Raw genomic sequence first — 16,831 nt, 5'->3', positions numbered from 1 at the left:
GCCTTCTCTTTATCTCTATAAGAAAACATCAAAGGCACACCACAAGTCGTTGATTACAACCAAAACTGGTGACACCTACACCACGAAAATTCGCCCCACCGGCGGTCAGGAAGCTGTTAGTACCACTGTTGTTACCACACAAGCGCGTCATAGTCTTCAAGAAGGTGTGCGCATGATCGTTACCCCCCTCGTTGGTACTGATGCGGCAGCCGAGACCGCTATTGTCAGTCCACCAGTTGATGTGCACCGCGCTATCACAGTACGTAATAAATCTTTGGAGAATGCTGCCGCGTCAACATCGAAGATGTTCGCTGCAATCGCCACGAACCATCTTAAAGCTTTGGGTGCTCTTCAAGATATACAAGCCAAATCTAGCGATAGTAACTCTAAATCAGTGACATCCAATAATAGCAATCGCTCTACTAATAGCAGCACTGAGAACTCGGGCAAGTGTCAACAACAACTAACACCAACTACTTCCCAGCACGTACAAAGCCCACAACAGCAGCCGCCACATTATCAACCTGCTTCTTCAAAAAAACCCATTGGCCGGCACAAGACGATTGTCGAATGTAGTGCTGGCACTTCATCCTCATCTACCGGCACGGATGACTCACGACTTAGCGCCAACCACAAAAAACCAACAGGCAAGTCGCTAAAACGTTCAGACAAAGCGTACGGCTCCCCCGATTCACCGCTTTCTAAGATGAGCGTTATGCCCAATCCAGTCGATGAAGTAGACACTACAAAGTTACCCCCACCAAAAAGTATAGCCGCTCTCGAAATACCCACGCCAGAACGTTTACTACCGATTGGCACGCATGAGTCGGTTGGTGGCTTAATCGATCGTTTGCGCGACGGGCTCAACTTACCGGATATAAGCCATTTGAAACAAGATAGTCTCGATGTCTCAGACAGCACTAAAGATGACATAACACCCAGCAGTCGTACTACATCACCGCGACGTCTCATTAAGCAAGTAGCATTGGAATCGCCACCGAATGCGAGCTGTGCCGGTCAACAAGATCTACATTCTTCCATATTAAAAAGCGTTACTCAGGAGGTGAAAACAACAACCAATGCTACAGCTGCTGTAAGCACAAATGGTGTGCATACAACAAACAAACCAGAAGCTCCTAAACGCCCACGTCAGAAATTAGCGCCCTTTAATATGGACGCCAGTGCCATGCCGGATATACGTTCACGTTTCGCTGGTGCATGGCCACCGCTTCCATATCAGCCACCTGAGGAGCTAGATGACGATATGGATGATTGCAATGAGAACGGCAATGGTCATAGTGGTGCGGCAGCGCAGCCGGATCGCGTGGTAAGTGTACTTATGATATCGATAATGATTTTATAAATTTATTATAAGATTTGGCAATACTTCCTGGTAATTAACAATCAGCCGTAACGAATTCTATCAACCTTTAGTTTCGAAACCTTTCTATTGTTTCTGGAACAGGTTAACATTACTTTTAAGCTTAAGTAAAGAATCACCAGAGCTTAAATGTAGTCGTATTAGAATTACATTATCTAGTTGTCGAAGACCTTTTATTGGATAAATCTTTTGATAAAGTATAGTATATAAATAAGCAAAATGCGATAAGAATGTAGACACGACTTAACTTATTCAATCCCCACTTTTAACTCTTGAGTGATCTCTTTTGCAGAGTACTCGACGCGTTGGTGATTATACGATTTGTGATCGTTGCACGGATTGTGGCGCACTCATCGAAGAGTATACCGACGAAGATATTGGTATCTTGATAGTCATATTAGGAACTTTCATTCATCGCGAGCCAGCAATGGCTGCGCCATTTCTACCAGAAATACTGACTATAACCTCAAGGTTAGTGACTAATTTATGAATAAATAGACAGACAAATTGCTAATATTTCTTTACTAGAATCTGTTTGACTTCTACGCACTCCTGGCAGGGCGAGAATGGACCGGCTTTGGTTTGTAGCGCTCAGGCTGTGTCACTGCAGTTCATACGCTGCGTACTGCATCAGTTGGCCCCCAATGGCATCTTTGTGCAAGTTTTCCAAACTCAAGTGAAGAGTAAGCGTCACATATACTATGTACTTACAGACATTTAAAATACATTTTCATTAAACTTTACCCAGTGAAAGTGCGTCACAACTCGTTCCGAAGTATTGCGCGCGCTCTACAGGACTTTCAAGAGCTCAATGCCACACATCCGATTTATATGGTGTGCGAATCACTACAATCGAAGAAATCGCTGCCGATAGAGCAATTGCCGGTGATCTTTCGCAACATGGCCGAGTATTTGCATTGCGTGCCGACGGAACTGACCACCGGTCCTGGCGTTTGGCAGCAGGCTATGCAAGCTATGGAATCGCTACTTCGACAAGTGATAGTTTTGCTACCAAATCTGACCAATCCGGAGCATCTACTCGACATAATGGTAGCCACTTTGAAGCTTAACATTGTGCCAAAGACCCTACTTGATCCCTACTCCAAGATAATTGGATTTTGCGTGCAGAATACGAATTTAGAGTACAACTCTTTGTATGAACTGTGCACCCTCAATATGCGTTCGTTTTCCAAGGACCGCGACAAGATGCTGCTCTGTCGTCAAATGATTTTCGAGTTCGTGCAGGCATTGAAGTTTAAAACTAATATACCCGATAACAACTTGTTGATGATAATCGGCTTTGTGTTGCATGATGCTGGTGGCACGCTGCCGCCGGGGACTCTAGCGGGCTTGCCGGAGACGGCGCCTCTCTTGACTACCAATGCAGCGGACTGTATGCGTCAGTATGTCAATGATGTTATAGATTTTCTAGCCGACTTTCACACACTGAGTAAAATAAAGGTGAGTATTCATGAGTACCAAAATAAGGTTCCATCAACTTATTATCTCTCATATCTATAAGAACTTCAAAAATGGACAGATACAGAATGGACTTGGCGAAGACACTTTAGGTGGCATATTAAAGGGCGCTGTGGCACAATACCTTGCGTTGGAAATGTCACGCGGCAACACACGGGACAATAAAAGCAGTTCGCGTTACTTACCCTGGTTGAATAATGCACCCTCGTCACTACAGCAAGGGTGAGATATCGTCAAGTTTCCTGCAAGTGTAGAAATGTTAGTATAAAATATCTGTTTACTTTACTTCCACAGACCCAAAGAATTCACGGAATGCGTGGGCCACATGCGTCTACTCTCGTGGCTGTTACTCGGCTCACTTACACACCTGGCGTTAACACAGCGTCGCAATGAACGTCACGCCATACCAATACCGCCACAGCAGGTACCACCAACCGTACCACCAGCATCAGTGCATTACCAACACCATCATCAACAGCCCAGCGGCATGGCACCATTTGCTATGCCCGTCTCACAGGAGTCATCATGTCACATTGCCGATCACATCCAAGTTATTTTTGCAGGTTTCGCCGAGCAATCGAAGACGTCCGTCTTGCATATGTCATCACTATTTCATGCCTTCACTCTGTGCCAACTTTGGACTGTGTATTTGGAACACGTCGCCCGCTCATCCAGCAATGCTGAAGGCAATACCATGGGTGTACTTTTCGAGTTTTGGGCCAAAGTGACGCCGTGCATTTTGCAATTGGTTTCGCATGCGCGTCCACCAAAAGATAGTACCGGTAGTGGCGTTGGTGGTGGTGGCATCGCCGATTTTATGCAAAACCCAAATGCAAAGGTGAGTTAATTGTAATAAGAATAAGTCAACCGTACTCGTTGTTGTTCTAGTCTTGGCCGAAGAAAGAACTTTTATGATGTGGTTCGACCACAGAGATGACTTATGAGTAGGTTTGAGGGGCACGCGAGCAACATGGGAAGTGGTGACTCCGAGTGATCGTTTCTTTGGCTACTTTTCGGGTTGTATTTAGAATATCCAGTATAGTTAGTAGCTCTTCATATTATTTGAAGGCGTTTCTCCTTGAGAAGGTGACTGAAAAGGTTAAGGGCTCTCATCTCGGTATTCCTTAAACATATTTGGGCAATGTTTTCTAAAGTTATAGCAACAACAACCATAAGAAATCAGCTAAAAATGGCGAAGAAATCATGACCAGAGATCGTGCGTAACTCATTACATAATCCACAAATAATTATGGATTCATCATTGAGGGGTGGTGACTCTCTCACGACCATCGGTTCGACGTAACCGGAACGGACAGGGATATTTATCCGGCCAAGGACTATCAAATCGGCAGCATTTCTCACAATTAGTTGGGGAATGTTTTAAGCCGCTACAACACAACAACATTTCGATATTGTTCAATAGAATAGCGAGAATAACTCTACCGAAAGTTCTCTAAAATTAAAGTTGTGAACAAGAATGGGTATCGTAGCGGTAATACTCATCCATTTTCCGACATTTCAGACATATTAAAAGTTATTATTTATTTATTAGTAATAATATAACTACTATTACTTTTCGTATTAATTTATTTTATTAACCCCAAATGATATAAATTACACTCATATTATTTTCCCCTTTTTATTGTACAGAGTCCCAATGCGAAGGTGAGTTAACCCTATATAAGTTATCTACTTTTTTTTTTTTTTGATTTTACAAAAATTGCTTATACCTTATAAATATTGCTTAAACCTTATAAATATTTTTATCAATTACATTCCACCCTCATTTTTATTTTCTTTTAATAGAAATAATTATTTTTTACATTAATTTTGTTTTTCTTTTAATATACGTTTTACTAAATTTAATACAATTTATTTATGAGCAAACTTGCAATATTTTCAGCTCTCCGAAATGGTGAATCTCCATTTTCTCAGTCTTCTCGAAGCACTCAAAGAGACTAATTCGACAATTTTAGGAAAACTTTTGCCACTATGGAGTCCGGTCTTGTCCTCACAAACACAGGTCCGCATTTATTGTTTATTACGAGTTTTATAAAAATTTATCACATACAACTTCAATTTGACAGCTATCTAAAACTTTACATGTACGTTTGCAAAATGTACGCGACAATGCGCCCGATTATGAGGAGCAACAAACACATCCTTCGGACGCATTGTTGAAATGGCTGCAGCGGTTACAATTTAAAATGGGTCAAATCGAGTTGCAAGCCTCGACAGCAACACAATTTTATTCAATTTAATATATATACCAATCTCTATGTTACATTAGAAATTCTACAAATTAGTGTACTTTATTGAGACCAAAGCACAGCTTTCAACATTACATGCATATATAAGTAGGAAAGAGTGTTTGCTTAAAAGCGGCACCTGCACAAAATCTTAAAAATTACATGGCTTAACTACTGATCGTCTACATACATATATAGTTGTGTTGTTGAATGTCGCGTCTAGAAACTTCGTTGACATGGCGACAATTAATAAATTAACGTTAAAATAATATAAAGATGCTATTGTTATTTATAATGAGGCAATTTTAATTGTATATCGTATATGTAACACCACCACCGGACTTTTCCTCATCTAGTGGATCATGTACCTCATCGTCTTCGCTGAACTTTTGTTCACCTTCAATATGTACTGATGGCATGCGATATGTTGTAAAAGCAACTTTAGTTTTCAACACTCCTTCTGTAGGCAGTTTCAGGTCACGTTGTTCGAGTCGCGCTATTCGAGCAGCTAAACGCTCCTCAGCTTGTTTTTCTTGCAAATTCTGTTAAAAAATTCACTTTTTTATAAAGTACACATAATAAATTAGTAAAATTGTACGCACTTTTATTTTTGCCAAATAATTGGATTGAAGATCCACCGAATCGAGTAATGTCAGCATCTTTGCGCCACTGTGCTGTATAAGCGGGGGTGTTGCAGCTGTAACTTCCCAATACTTACCCTTTTTACGTAGCCGTTCCTTTGCTGGATCATGCACATCTGACACAGTGGTTTTGTAAGGTTTGAACTTCTCACGTTGTGGATCTACTTGTAGCTCAGTTTTCGCGACAAGGTAGCGTACGTGTTGCTCTACCTCCGACATTGCCGGTGTGCTACTGCGACTATTTCCACTAATTGAGCTTGCTTTTGATGATGGAGATTTTTCTATGTGCGGTATCTTGGCTTTTATATACGGTAACTTTTCGCTGACATCTATTTCAACAACTTGAACGTCTACAACTTTTCCTACTGATTCCACCTCTGTTTTGCTTTCGGTCATACTCGCTTTCGGAAATTCGCTTGAAACTATATTCTCAGACTCTGATTTAAAAGATTCGATCTCAGCTAAATCAGCTTCCGTTATTAATTTTGGCTCCGGCGGTACTATTTTTGTGCGTCGCTCGTGCATGGTTCGCTGTGCTATCACGCGCAACGGATCTAACTCTGTTTCATCATCGCTGTCAAGTACATCGTCTGTTGGATCATCATTATGTTCACCATTCAAGTTGCCATTCCACTCCAGATTGTTAAGTACAGCTTCACCCTTAGAAACTATGTTTAATTCTGAGAACATATTTGCCGCTTCATCAATATTAGTACGCCGATCGAGCTCTTCAATTATTTTATTGTATAAATCTTCTATGCGTTTTCCTTTATCTGGCAGCCGTTTTAGGTTGACTCTGTACAAGGGGTAAATGTAAAAGGTAAAATGTAATATTTCGCCATATGTACATAACTGTTTGTACTTACTTATTTACCAGTAATTTGTGTTGTCGCTCCTTGAGATCTAACAATTCCAAACGTGAAAGTTTCTTTAAATCTTTAACGCTATTATCTTGTTTAATAGTGGGTGCAACAGCAGGTATTCTGTTCATAGGTGGGTGGATTATGGTATCCATGATATTTAAATTATTGTTTCCAAATTATTTATATTATTAAAAACACATTAAACTAAATTTGCACCAAATACAACAATTTACAAATTTCGTAAAAAACGCAATGGAATGTAATCAGCTGGACGTAGTGGTGCTGCCATTTTTTATCTACTTCGTGTTTTAATTTGTTTAAAATTATTTATGTGAATAAATTCATATGCATATAAATAATTAAAAAAAACCCAACTTTCTAAATTATTATCCGTCATTATTTCAAAAATTAATGGAGGTAAGTAAACAGTACGTAAAGTAAAATTTGCAATCGTAAGTAAATTCTTATTGCAATTTTCATCCATATAAAATTGAGGCATTTGTGTTGACCGAACTGCATCAGCTGCATTTAAAATTTTGACATTTGCCACATTGACTTGTCCAATTGCCAATTGCTGGAGTGAAAATATTTAGAACGTGTATTAATTTCATCAGCTTTTCCACAAATTTTAATCAATTATAAAGGTAAATAAATATCTAATTATTATTATATTAAGTTAAATTAATTGTACGTTGTTTTAATTCACCAAAAGATGACGGATCAAGAATTGCTGACACAATTCCAGTCGCTCGGCATGAGCGAACAAAAGGCTAAAGAAACACTAAAGAATGCAAATGTGACAAAAAATCTGCAACTGGCACTAGCTGAAGTGAAAGGTGCTTCACTCGGCGAAGGTGTTGGCATGTTGCTTTATCACATGGCTAGTAAAATTAAGCCGCAAATCGCTCATGAATTGCCATTACTCACCCGATACATTGTTGACCGCAAATTAGATACCACTCTGAGAGTGGAGGCAGCACTTGAATATGTTTTGAAAAATGTGCAAAAAAAAGGAGCAACTGTTAATCTGAAAGAATTTGAGGACTTTTGTGGTGTAGGTGTGGTTGTCACTCCGGAAGAGATCGAGCGCGTAGTGCAAGCACAAATAAAAACGTATAAAGATGCTCTGCTGGAACAGCGTTATCACTTCAATTCATTTAAAATTATGCAAGAAGTACGTGCACAGCTAAAATGGGCTAATGCAAAGTCTGTCAAGGCCGCAATAGATGTAGAAATTTTCGATTTGCTTGGTCCAAAGACTGAAGACGATTTGAAACCACCACCGAAAACTGAAAAGAAGAAAGAAAAAACAAATACGTCCACAGTGACGAAGCCTAACAATGGACAGACATCGAATGCGGCCAATGCTAATAGTGAAAACAGTGATGGCGCGAATACAATTGCTGAATTAATGAAGACAAAAGTACATTTTCATGCACCCGGCGAAAATTATAAAACTGATGGTTATGTGGTAACTGATCACACCGAACAACTTTTAAAAGAACATCTAAGGCAGACAGGTGGCCGCGTACAAACTCGTTTTCCACCTGAACCAAACGGTATTCTTCATATTGGCCACGCAAAAGCCATTAATATCAATTTCGGTTATGCAGCTTCGCAAGGTGGTATTTGCTATCTACGTTACGATGATACAAATCCAGAAAAAGAAGAAGAGAAATTCTTTGTCGGCATACGCGACATGGTCGAATGGCTGGGGTATAAGCCTTACAAAGTGACCCACTCTTCAGACAACTTCCAACAACTCTACGATTGGGCTGTTGTACTTATACGCAAAGGTTTGGCGTATGTGTGCCACCAAACGGCAGATGAAATGAAAGGTTTTAACCCAAAGCCTAGTTCATGGCGTGAACGTCCTATTGAAGAATCATTGCAGTTGTTTGAAGATATGAAAAATGGAAAAATTGATGAAGGCGCAGCAACACTACGTTTAAAACTAACGCTAGAAGAGGGTAAAATGGATCCAGTGGCTTATCGTATTAAATTTATACCGCATCACCGTACTGGCAATGACTGGTAAGGAATTTTCTTGCAGACTAATATTTTAACAATACTCAAATATCTCTCACTCATTTCATAGGTGCATTTATCCTACGTATGACTACACTCACTGCCTATGTGATTCCATCGAAAATATTACTCATTCACTTTGTACCAAGGAATTCCAATCACGACGTTCTTCTTATTATTGGCTGTGTAACGCACTGGATATATATTGTCCAGTTCAATGGGAGTACGGACGCCTTAACATGAACTACGCCCTTGTATCAAAACGCAAAATAGCTAAGCTCATTACTGAACGTATCGTAAATGATTGGGATGATCCACGTCTATTCACCCTAACTGCACTACGTCGTCGTGGCTTTCCCGCGGAAGCGATCAATAACTTTTGTGCTCAAATGGGCGTCACAGGCGCTCAGATATCAGTTGATCCTAGTATGCTGGAGGCCGCGGTGCGAGATGTACTTAATATAAGTGCACCGCGCAGACTTGTGGTTCTGGAGCCACTTAAAATAACTCTAACGAATTTCCCACATGAAAAGCCGGTCGAAATAGAGGTACCGAACTTCCCGCAAAACCCTGAATTAGGTAACCACAAGATTGTGTTAGATCGTGTAATTTACATAGAAAAAAGTGATTTTAAGGAGGAAACGGAAAAGGGATACCGTCGTCTGTCCTTAAATCAAACTGTTGGGCTGAGACACGCCGGTTTGGTTATATCCGTTAAGGAGGTAAAGAGAGATCCACAAACTGGAGCTGTGATTGAACTTGTTTGCGATTGCAAATCTGCAGAACAAGTAGACAAACCGAAAGCTTTTATACAATGGGTTTCTCAGCCTATTAAATTGGAAGTAAGGCTCTACGAACTTCTCTTTAAACACAAAAACCCAGAAGACACTAATGAAGTACCCGGTGGGTTCCTTTCTGACATCAATCAAGATTCCTTGACCGTAGTGGAAGCATACGCTGATCGGGCATTGTCCAACGTAAAGGTGTACGACAATTTCCAATTTGAACGAATTGGATTCTTCTCGGTGGATCCTGATACTGTTAAAGACCACATTGTTTTCAATCGCACAGTGGGATTGAAGGAGGATGCTGGCAAGAAATGATAAATAATGTTAATAAACTGTCTTCAATAAAATCGTGATGCTCACCAAAAAATTAAGGGGCTTGATAACTTATAAAAGTGTATTTATTAAATTGTGTAATTAAAAATTAATTTTTTTAATACAAAATCAATTCAAAATCAACGAAAGCTTACAGCTTTAATCTGTTTTTTTTTTTTTTATTTCTTTCCTTCAACCATAATAATATGATAGCCAAATTTCGTCTTTATGGGAGGATCTGTATAAACAGGGTTGTTCACATTCGATATGGGCAAAGCAAAAGCTGCATCTTGGAAAGGTCCTACCATGGCACCACGAATTTGCCAACCTAAATCGCCACCTTGTCGCGCTTTATCTTCACTATAAGCCGTCGCTACTTCGGGGAATTTTTGGCCAGCTTTCAGCTTTTCAAGGGCTTCTAATATTTTTCCTTGCTTTTCGCACAGAATATGCCGCACTTTCACTGCATTTCCGCCTTTCTTTTCCTTACCTGTAGAACCTTAAATTGTAACTGACAAACAATTTCAATTGAATATTACTACCTTTTTCTTCACCGGCTGCGGCACCACCTCTTTTGCTTCCAGACGCTTTGTTATCCTTTCCACCCTTTGCATCCTTTTTCGGTGGCATTTTGGAAATTGTTTATTTCTATAAAGCTGACGATTGTAAAAAGAAGGAAACTTGCAAATTCTAGGTTAGATTTTCTTGTTGACAGCTGACTTCAAAGTCAGTTGCCATATTGTACAAAGCGTCTGTTTTCAGAAATTTGAAATTTAGCGAGAATTGCTTTACAATATTAGAAATAATTAAAACAAAATTATTAGCATTTATAAAACTGTCTGCCTGTTTAGTAATTTGATATATGCATACTAAAAATAAATAAAATAAGAAAAATCGCATTAACATTTAACGTAGTAAAGTTCTTCCATACGATTTTTCAACGGTGTGGCCACATTAACGCTCCACTGACGGCATGCTTTAGCTGCCAAGAATTATTTCAAAACACGTTCTGCACGTTCTTTCCCATAAATGTTTTAGGAAAAGTTAAATTTGTTATTTTTCGTATTCATTTAAAAAATTTGAAAGATGGGTACAGCAAAAACAATGGAAATCGATTTAATTCCTGCGGATTTGGAGTTCGCAGTATTTTCCAATGAAGAAATTAAAAGGCTTAGTGTCGTTAAAATTATTACTGGTTTAACATTTGATCCACTTGGCCATCCTTTACCCGGAGGTTTATATGACAATGTAATGGGTACATATGGTCGACGAATGGAACCGTGTGCTACCTGTTATAACATGCAAGCATGTCCTGGACATATGGGCCATATTGAATTAAACGCACTAGTGTTTAATCCATTTTTTATAAAACTCGTGCAGAAAATGTTAAGTATTTTTTGCTTAAACTGTTTCAAGATACAATTGAAAGGTATGTGTGTGCATATTCATTGACAACTAATATATTCAAATTGAATATTTTATTTTAAGAGCATGTTTGTGAAGTGCTGACTTTGCAATTACGCCTCATAGACGCGGGCTATATTGTTGAAGCACAAGAGCTTGAAATATTCAAATCGGAAATAGTGTGTCAAAATGAAGAGCATTTAGTGAAGACTGAAGATGGAAATTATGTGCATCCTCGTATAGCCGCAATGTTTGAGCTCCTAAAGAAAGGTAATATAAAAATAATTTTTTGTTCTTAAATATATAAGTATATTTTTGTATTTTAGGAGAGTCTAATGCTTGTAACAACACAAAAACGTCATGTGGTATACGTTCGGCTCTAGTTCATGCTGCTCTTCAACGCGTGCCTTTTAAGAAATGCATCCACTGCGAAAAGCCTTTGCGTAACATTCGTTATTTGTATCGAAAACTAGTTTACTATATTACAGCAGCGGAAATGAAAAATTCGTAAGTTTATTGTTATTTCTATTTGATTATTATGCTTCATTGCACTTCTATTTAGTATGCCAGAATCACAACAAACAATGGGACAAAATAAATCAATTTTCGCCGATGAATGTCGAAAGTTTCTACGACAAATATATGACAACTATCCAGATTTGTTGAAACTACTGTTTCCTTTGCTGAAATTGAATGCAAGTGGAAATGAATCGCCTGTTGATATATTTTTCATGGACACCATACCAGTAATACCACCCAAAGCGCGTCCACCAAACATATTACATGATCAGATTGTGGAACATGCACAAACAGGAATTTATAGAGCAATAATTGAAAATAATTCAGTTCTACGTGTGGTCATGAAGCATCTTAAAGGATTGAGAGAGGAGCTTACAGAAGAGGCACAACGTGTTTATGAAACTACCAGAGGAAAATCGCCATATGAAAAGCTTTACAATGCTTGGCAAACTTTACAAACTTCTGTGGATTTGCTATTAGACATAACAGCCAGCAGAAATTCGCCATCGAATCAAGGATTAAAACAAGTTTTAGAAAAGAAAGAAGGCTTAATACGCAAACATATGATGGGTAAGCGCGTTAACTATGCCGCACGTACTGTTATTACACCCGACCCAAACATCAACGTCGAAGAAGTCGGTATACCAGATATTTTTGCACGTAAACTAAGCTATCCCGTGCCAGTAACACCATGGAATGTCGCCGAACTACGAAAAATGGTTATGAACGGACCCGACATACATCCTGGGTGAGCATAAGTAATTAATGTTGGAATTCAGCTTAATTAATTTCGTTTTTTTTTTTTTGTAACTAGCGCAAACTATATACAAGATGAGAAAGGTTATACGACACTCATACCGGCTGATAATGCGGCAAAGCGTGAGAGCATGGCAAAATTGCTTTTTAACTATCCCGAAAAAGGTATCAAAGTGGTGCACCGACATGTGCTTAACGGAGATGTGCTCTTGCTCAATCGACAGCCGTCACTTCATCGACCATCTATAATGGCGCATAAGGCACGCATTTTGCCCGGCGAAAAGACATTCCGGCTGCACTATTCGAATTGTAAAGCATACAACGCTGATTTCGATGGTGATGAAATGAATGCACATTTCCCACAGAGTGAAGTAGCGCGAGCAGAGGCTTATAATTTGGGTAATGAGTGGGATTAACTATTTCATTTCTATAATTCATGTGTTCATTTGGTTTACAGTTAATGTTGCAAGCAATTATTTAGTACCTAAAGACGGTACACCCTTGGGCGGCTTAATTCAGGATCATGTTATATCAGGCGTAAAATTGTCAATTCGTGGACGCTTTTTCAATAGAGAAGACTATCAGCAGCTTGTGTATCAAGGCCTGTCACATTTACGTGACAAAATTAAACTGCTGCCACCGACAATTCTTAAACCAACGGTGCTTTGGTCTGGCAAACAGGTGAGTTGATTATTTGAAACGGATGAAAATTTCAAACAATTAGCAGGAAAAAAATAAGAATTATCTTATTTATCGATAAACATCTTGTTTACTTAGGTTCTTTCGACAATAATTATCAATTTGATACCCGAAGGCTACGCACGCATCAATCTACACACACAAGCGAAAATAAATGCAAAGGTAAGAAAAATAAAATTCAGCATTTTCAAATATTATACATAATCGTATTATTATTTTTTAAACATGAAAGACGTGGATCGTAGCACGAACCCATGAAGCTGCATGTGCACCACTGGGCGGCGGTGATTTATGTGAAAGCAATGTTATAATCCATAAAGGCGAACTGCTCACCGGTGTACTGGATAAACAACAATACGGCGCTACAACTTATGGTTTAATACATTGCATGTATGAGGTAGGTGTGACTACAATGGGTCTAACTAAATATATTAATAGTATTTATCTTGTTTTTGCTTGCTTTAACAGTTATACGGCGGTGAAGTTTCGACCTGTTTATTAACGGCATTCACAAAACTGTTTACATCATTTTTGCAACGCGAAGGCTTTACGCTGGGTGTACAGGATATCTTGGTCACAGCAGAGGCGGACGCACAAAGACGTAAAATAATTAAAGAATCGCGCAAAGTGAGTACAATGTGCTTTTGCAAGTGTAAACAATAGTCATACCATTTTTGTTTTTCAATAACTGTAGGTTGGTGATTCGGCTGTTGCAGCTGCATTAGATTTAGATGAGATACCATCGCTGGATGTGCTTGTTGAAAAAATGGAGGAGGCCTATGCAAAAGATCCCAAATTCCGTGTTGTTTTAGATCGCAAATACAAATCGCTACTCGATGGTTATACAAATGATATAAATCGTACTTGCTTGCCCGGTGGACTCATATCTAAATTTCCACAAAACAATTTACAGTTAATGGTGCTCTCCGGTGCAAAGGGCTCTATGGTGAATACTATGCAGATTTCATGCTTATTGGGACAAATTGAATTGGAGGGTAAACGTCCGCCTCTAATGATATCTGGCAAGTCATTGCCCAGCTTCACATCCTTTGAGACGTCACCCAAATCGGGTGGTTTCATTGATGGTCGTTTCATGACCGGTATACAGCCACAAGATTTCTTCTTTCATTGCATGGCAGGTCGTGAAGGCCTTATCGATACCGCTGTGAAAACTTCACGTTCGGGTTATTTGCAACGTTGTCTGATTAAACATCTGGAAGGGCTTAGCGTTGGCTATGACATGACTGTGCGCGACAGTGATAACAGCGTTGTGCAATATCTGTATGGCGAAGATGGATTGGACATTCTCAAATCAAAGTTTTTCAATACTAACTTCTGCATGCAATTTTTGGCGCTCAATTATACAGCCATCATACACTCCAACGAGCTGAAAAACATTAAAGACGAACAGACACTCATGAAGATTGCACGACATGTAAAGAAAATGCGAAAATGGCAAAATAAACGCGAAGAAAAGCATACACAACAAGAAACGAAGCGTATACAATCCGCTTTTACAGATTTCTCCGCCGATGCACCAACAAAAGCGAATGCGCACGAAGTGAATCCCAAAAACGGACGCAGCATGGATTATGAGTATAAAAGAAAGCTTTGGCGTAAAGCTGATGACGAAACAAAAGAGCAATATAAAAAGTCCAGCGCCCGTTGTCCCGATCCCACAACATCGCTTTACAGACAGGACAATTGTTATGGCAGTGTTTCGGAGCGTCTGGAGAGAATCGTCGAGGAATATATGAAAAAGTATCCGAATAGTAAAGCAGCAATTGATGACATAATATACTTGAAAAACATTAAGTCTTTGGTGTCGCCGGGCGAGCCAGTCGGCCTATTGGCCGCTCAATCGATTGGTGAACCTTCGACGCAGATGACACTGAACACTTTCCATTTCGCCGGTCGTGGTGAAATGAACGTCACGCTCGGTATACCACGTCTGCGTGAAATTCTAATGCTGGCTTCGGCGAACATCAAAACACCTTCAATGGATATACCAATAAAACCGAATGAAGTTAAAAGTGCCAATAAGCTGCGTATAAAGCTCAATCGTGTGACGCTTGCAGACATATTGCAATGTAAGTAAAAATATATATTCTTCCTACGTCTCTCCCCCTTTACTCACCACCTGAACCTGGCTTAAAGGGGAGCTTCCATGTGTGGTGTTCTTCCTCCACTTTCATTTAATTTCTACATATTTTTCCTTAAAGAGTTTTATAAGTTTTTATAATATATATATATTTTTTTGTTTTTTTTTTTTTTAAGTTGTTAATGTAAAAACGAAACTGGTTCTTAAGCCGGAGCGTGCCTATCAATACAAGCTACGCTTCCAATTTCTGCCCCGTGAAGCTTATCAGAACGATTTCTGCGTGCGCCCGAAGAAGGTGCTAAAATATATGAGTGAGGTATTCTTCAAGCTGTTGTTCCGTGCTGTTATAAAGTCTTCAAAGAGCAGAGCATCTATGTAAGTTTCTGGTGTACAATGTACTTATATAAAGCATTTATTAAAATCTATTTACTTCCAGAATTGAGATGAATGAAGATAAAGATGGCGGCGATAAAAATCTGGATGAAGATGAAACTAGAAATGAAATGGGTGGTCAATCCAGTAGGGGAAAATCAACAAATGCTGTCGAAGTAGACTCGTCGGATGATGAGCAAGCGGTAATAATAGATTCACTTTAATATCTACTAGTTCTGTAACATAAATGCCATAAACTTTTCTCCAGAATGACGACGATGATGCAACTGGTAGTAAATTTAAATCGCGCAAGCAAGATGAAACTGAATATGACGATCCTGAAGTTTTGGAGGAAATGAAAGATGCTGATGATGACGATGAAATGGGAGAAGCCGACAATGATGACGACGATCAAGAGGACGCCGGCAAAACAGATGCAAGTGATGCTATGGTGGAAAGAGTGCTGAGCAATGAAATGGTGCAAGAATACTCGTATGACAAGGAACAACATCAGTGGTGCAAGCTTACGTTCAATGTTAGTAAAAGCTTTCCTTCTACAAATATGGAATATATAATACTTTCTATTAATTTCAGCTAAACATGAAATATAAAAAACCTGATATATCATCGATTATACGAGAATTGGCTGGTAAATGCGTGGTGCACCAAGTGCAGAATATTAAACGTGCTATAATTTATAAAGGCGACAATAATGCGCAATTATTGAAAACCGACGGCATTAATATTGTTGAAATGTTCAAGTACAACGATGTTTTAGCATTAAATCGCCTTTATTCCAACGATATACACTCGATTGCCAAGACATACGGCATTGAAGCAGCGGCACAGGTCATCATTAAAGAAGTGACTAACGTATTCAAAGTTTATGGCATCACAGTGGACAGAAGACATCTTTCTTTGATTGCCGATTATATGACGTTTGATGGCAGTTTCCAACCACTTTCCCGCAAAGGCATGGAACACTCATCCTCACCATTGCAACAAATGTCATTTGAATCCTGTTTGCAATTCTTGAAAAATGCTGCTGGCAGTGGACGTGCAGATGAGTTGACTTCACCATCAAGTCGTTTAATGGTTGGCTTGCCTGTACGAAATGGCACAGGTGCTTTTGAGTTATTAACAAAAATTTGTTAAGAACGAAAACAGTTGAAAATCAATATGAAATTGAATAAATTACCTAATTTGTAATACATACAATTTCTTATGTTTGCCTTAAAT

The 16,831-nt window shown here is 39.2% G+C and overlaps 5 protein-coding genes across 13 annotated transcripts in view; 3 read left to right on the top strand and 2 right to left on the bottom strand.

The window, feature by feature from the left end:
* LOC105213090 (protein unc-79 homolog) overlaps positions 1 to 5,378 on the top strand; it is a 32,340-nt gene extending 26,962 nt beyond the window's left edge. For 5 of the 8 annotated variants that reach the window (XM_011185639.3, XM_029040929.2, XM_011185640.3 and 2 more), the window contains 9 exons: positions 23 to 1,327; positions 1,674 to 1,852; positions 1,910 to 2,064; positions 2,130 to 2,842; positions 2,904 to 3,082; positions 3,155 to 3,698; positions 4,511 to 4,525; positions 4,764 to 4,883; positions 4,948 to 5,378. In XM_011185639.3, the coding sequence (XP_011183941.2) occupies positions 23 to 1,327; positions 1,674 to 1,852; positions 1,910 to 2,064; positions 2,130 to 2,842; positions 2,904 to 3,082; positions 3,155 to 3,698; positions 4,511 to 4,525; positions 4,764 to 4,883; positions 4,948 to 5,121 (3,384 nt within the window). In that variant the 3' untranslated portion in view covers positions 5,122 to 5,378. The remainder of the gene's footprint in view (positions 1 to 22; positions 1,328 to 1,673; positions 1,853 to 1,909; positions 2,065 to 2,129; positions 2,843 to 2,903; positions 3,083 to 3,154; positions 3,699 to 4,510; positions 4,526 to 4,763; positions 4,884 to 4,947) is intronic. The other 3 variants (XM_029040931.2, XM_011185641.3, XM_029040932.2) reach the window with 1 other exon arrangement.
* Positions 5,142 to 6,765, bottom strand: LOC105213089 (uncharacterized). Its single transcript, XM_011185636.3, has 3 exons — positions 6,617 to 6,765; positions 5,712 to 6,546; positions 5,142 to 5,651 (listed from the first exon to the last, which is right to left on the bottom strand). Exons 1-3 carry the CDS (start codon positions 6,763 to 6,765, stop codon positions 5,415 to 5,417), a joined length of 1,221 nt encoding a protein of 406 aa, XP_011183938.1. The 3' UTR covers positions 5,142 to 5,414.
* Positions 6,766 to 6,889: 124 nt separating this feature from the next.
* Positions 6,890 to 9,821, top strand: Aats-gln (probable glutamine--tRNA ligase). The gene is made up of 4 exons (XM_011185634.3): positions 6,890 to 7,030; positions 7,109 to 7,257; positions 7,326 to 8,647; positions 8,712 to 9,821. The coding sequence occupies exons 3-4, from the start codon at positions 7,326 to 7,328 to the stop codon at positions 9,742 to 9,744; spliced, it is 2,355 nt and encodes a 784-aa protein (XP_011183936.2). The 5' UTR covers positions 6,890 to 7,030; positions 7,109 to 7,257; the 3' UTR covers positions 9,745 to 9,821.
* On the bottom strand, positions 9,810 to 10,468 carry LOC105213086 (peptidyl-prolyl cis-trans isomerase NIMA-interacting 4). Of its 2 annotated transcripts, none has more exons than XM_054228374.1 (2): positions 10,284 to 10,468; positions 9,810 to 10,240 (listed from the first exon to the last, which is right to left on the bottom strand). In XM_054228374.1, exons 1-2 carry the CDS (start codon positions 10,369 to 10,371, stop codon positions 9,921 to 9,923), a joined length of 408 nt encoding a protein of 135 aa, XP_054084349.1. In that variant the 5' UTR covers positions 10,372 to 10,468; the 3' UTR covers positions 9,810 to 9,920. The 2 variants fall into 2 exon arrangements, with proteins under 2 accessions (XP_054084349.1, XP_011183935.2); XM_011185633.3 differs by having other exon boundaries at positions 9,810 to 10,231; positions 10,284 to 10,454.
* Positions 10,469 to 10,713: 245 nt separating this feature from the next.
* On the top strand, positions 10,714 to 16,810 carry LOC105213085 (DNA-directed RNA polymerase I subunit RPA1). Its single transcript, XM_011185630.3, has 14 exons — positions 10,714 to 11,170; positions 11,230 to 11,415; positions 11,472 to 11,652; positions 11,708 to 12,412; positions 12,479 to 12,819; positions 12,878 to 13,101; positions 13,198 to 13,281; positions 13,352 to 13,516; positions 13,588 to 13,746; positions 13,814 to 15,209; positions 15,397 to 15,595; positions 15,657 to 15,795; positions 15,861 to 16,127; positions 16,187 to 16,810. Exons 1-14 carry the CDS (start codon positions 10,828 to 10,830, stop codon positions 16,745 to 16,747), a joined length of 4,950 nt encoding a protein of 1,649 aa, XP_011183932.2. The 5' UTR covers positions 10,714 to 10,827; the 3' UTR covers positions 16,748 to 16,810.
* Positions 16,811 to 16,831: the final 21 nt, after the last annotated feature.

The sequence above is a fragment of the Zeugodacus cucurbitae genome, chromosome 2, assembly GCF_028554725.1.
Source record: "Zeugodacus cucurbitae isolate PBARC_wt_2022May chromosome 2, idZeuCucr1.2, whole genome shotgun sequence".
Classification (NCBI taxonomy): Eukaryota; Metazoa; Arthropoda; class Insecta; order Diptera; family Tephritidae; genus Zeugodacus; species Zeugodacus cucurbitae.
The sequence above is the reverse complement of the archived record's forward strand: the minus strand, read 5'-3'. Positions and strand labels throughout refer to the sequence as shown.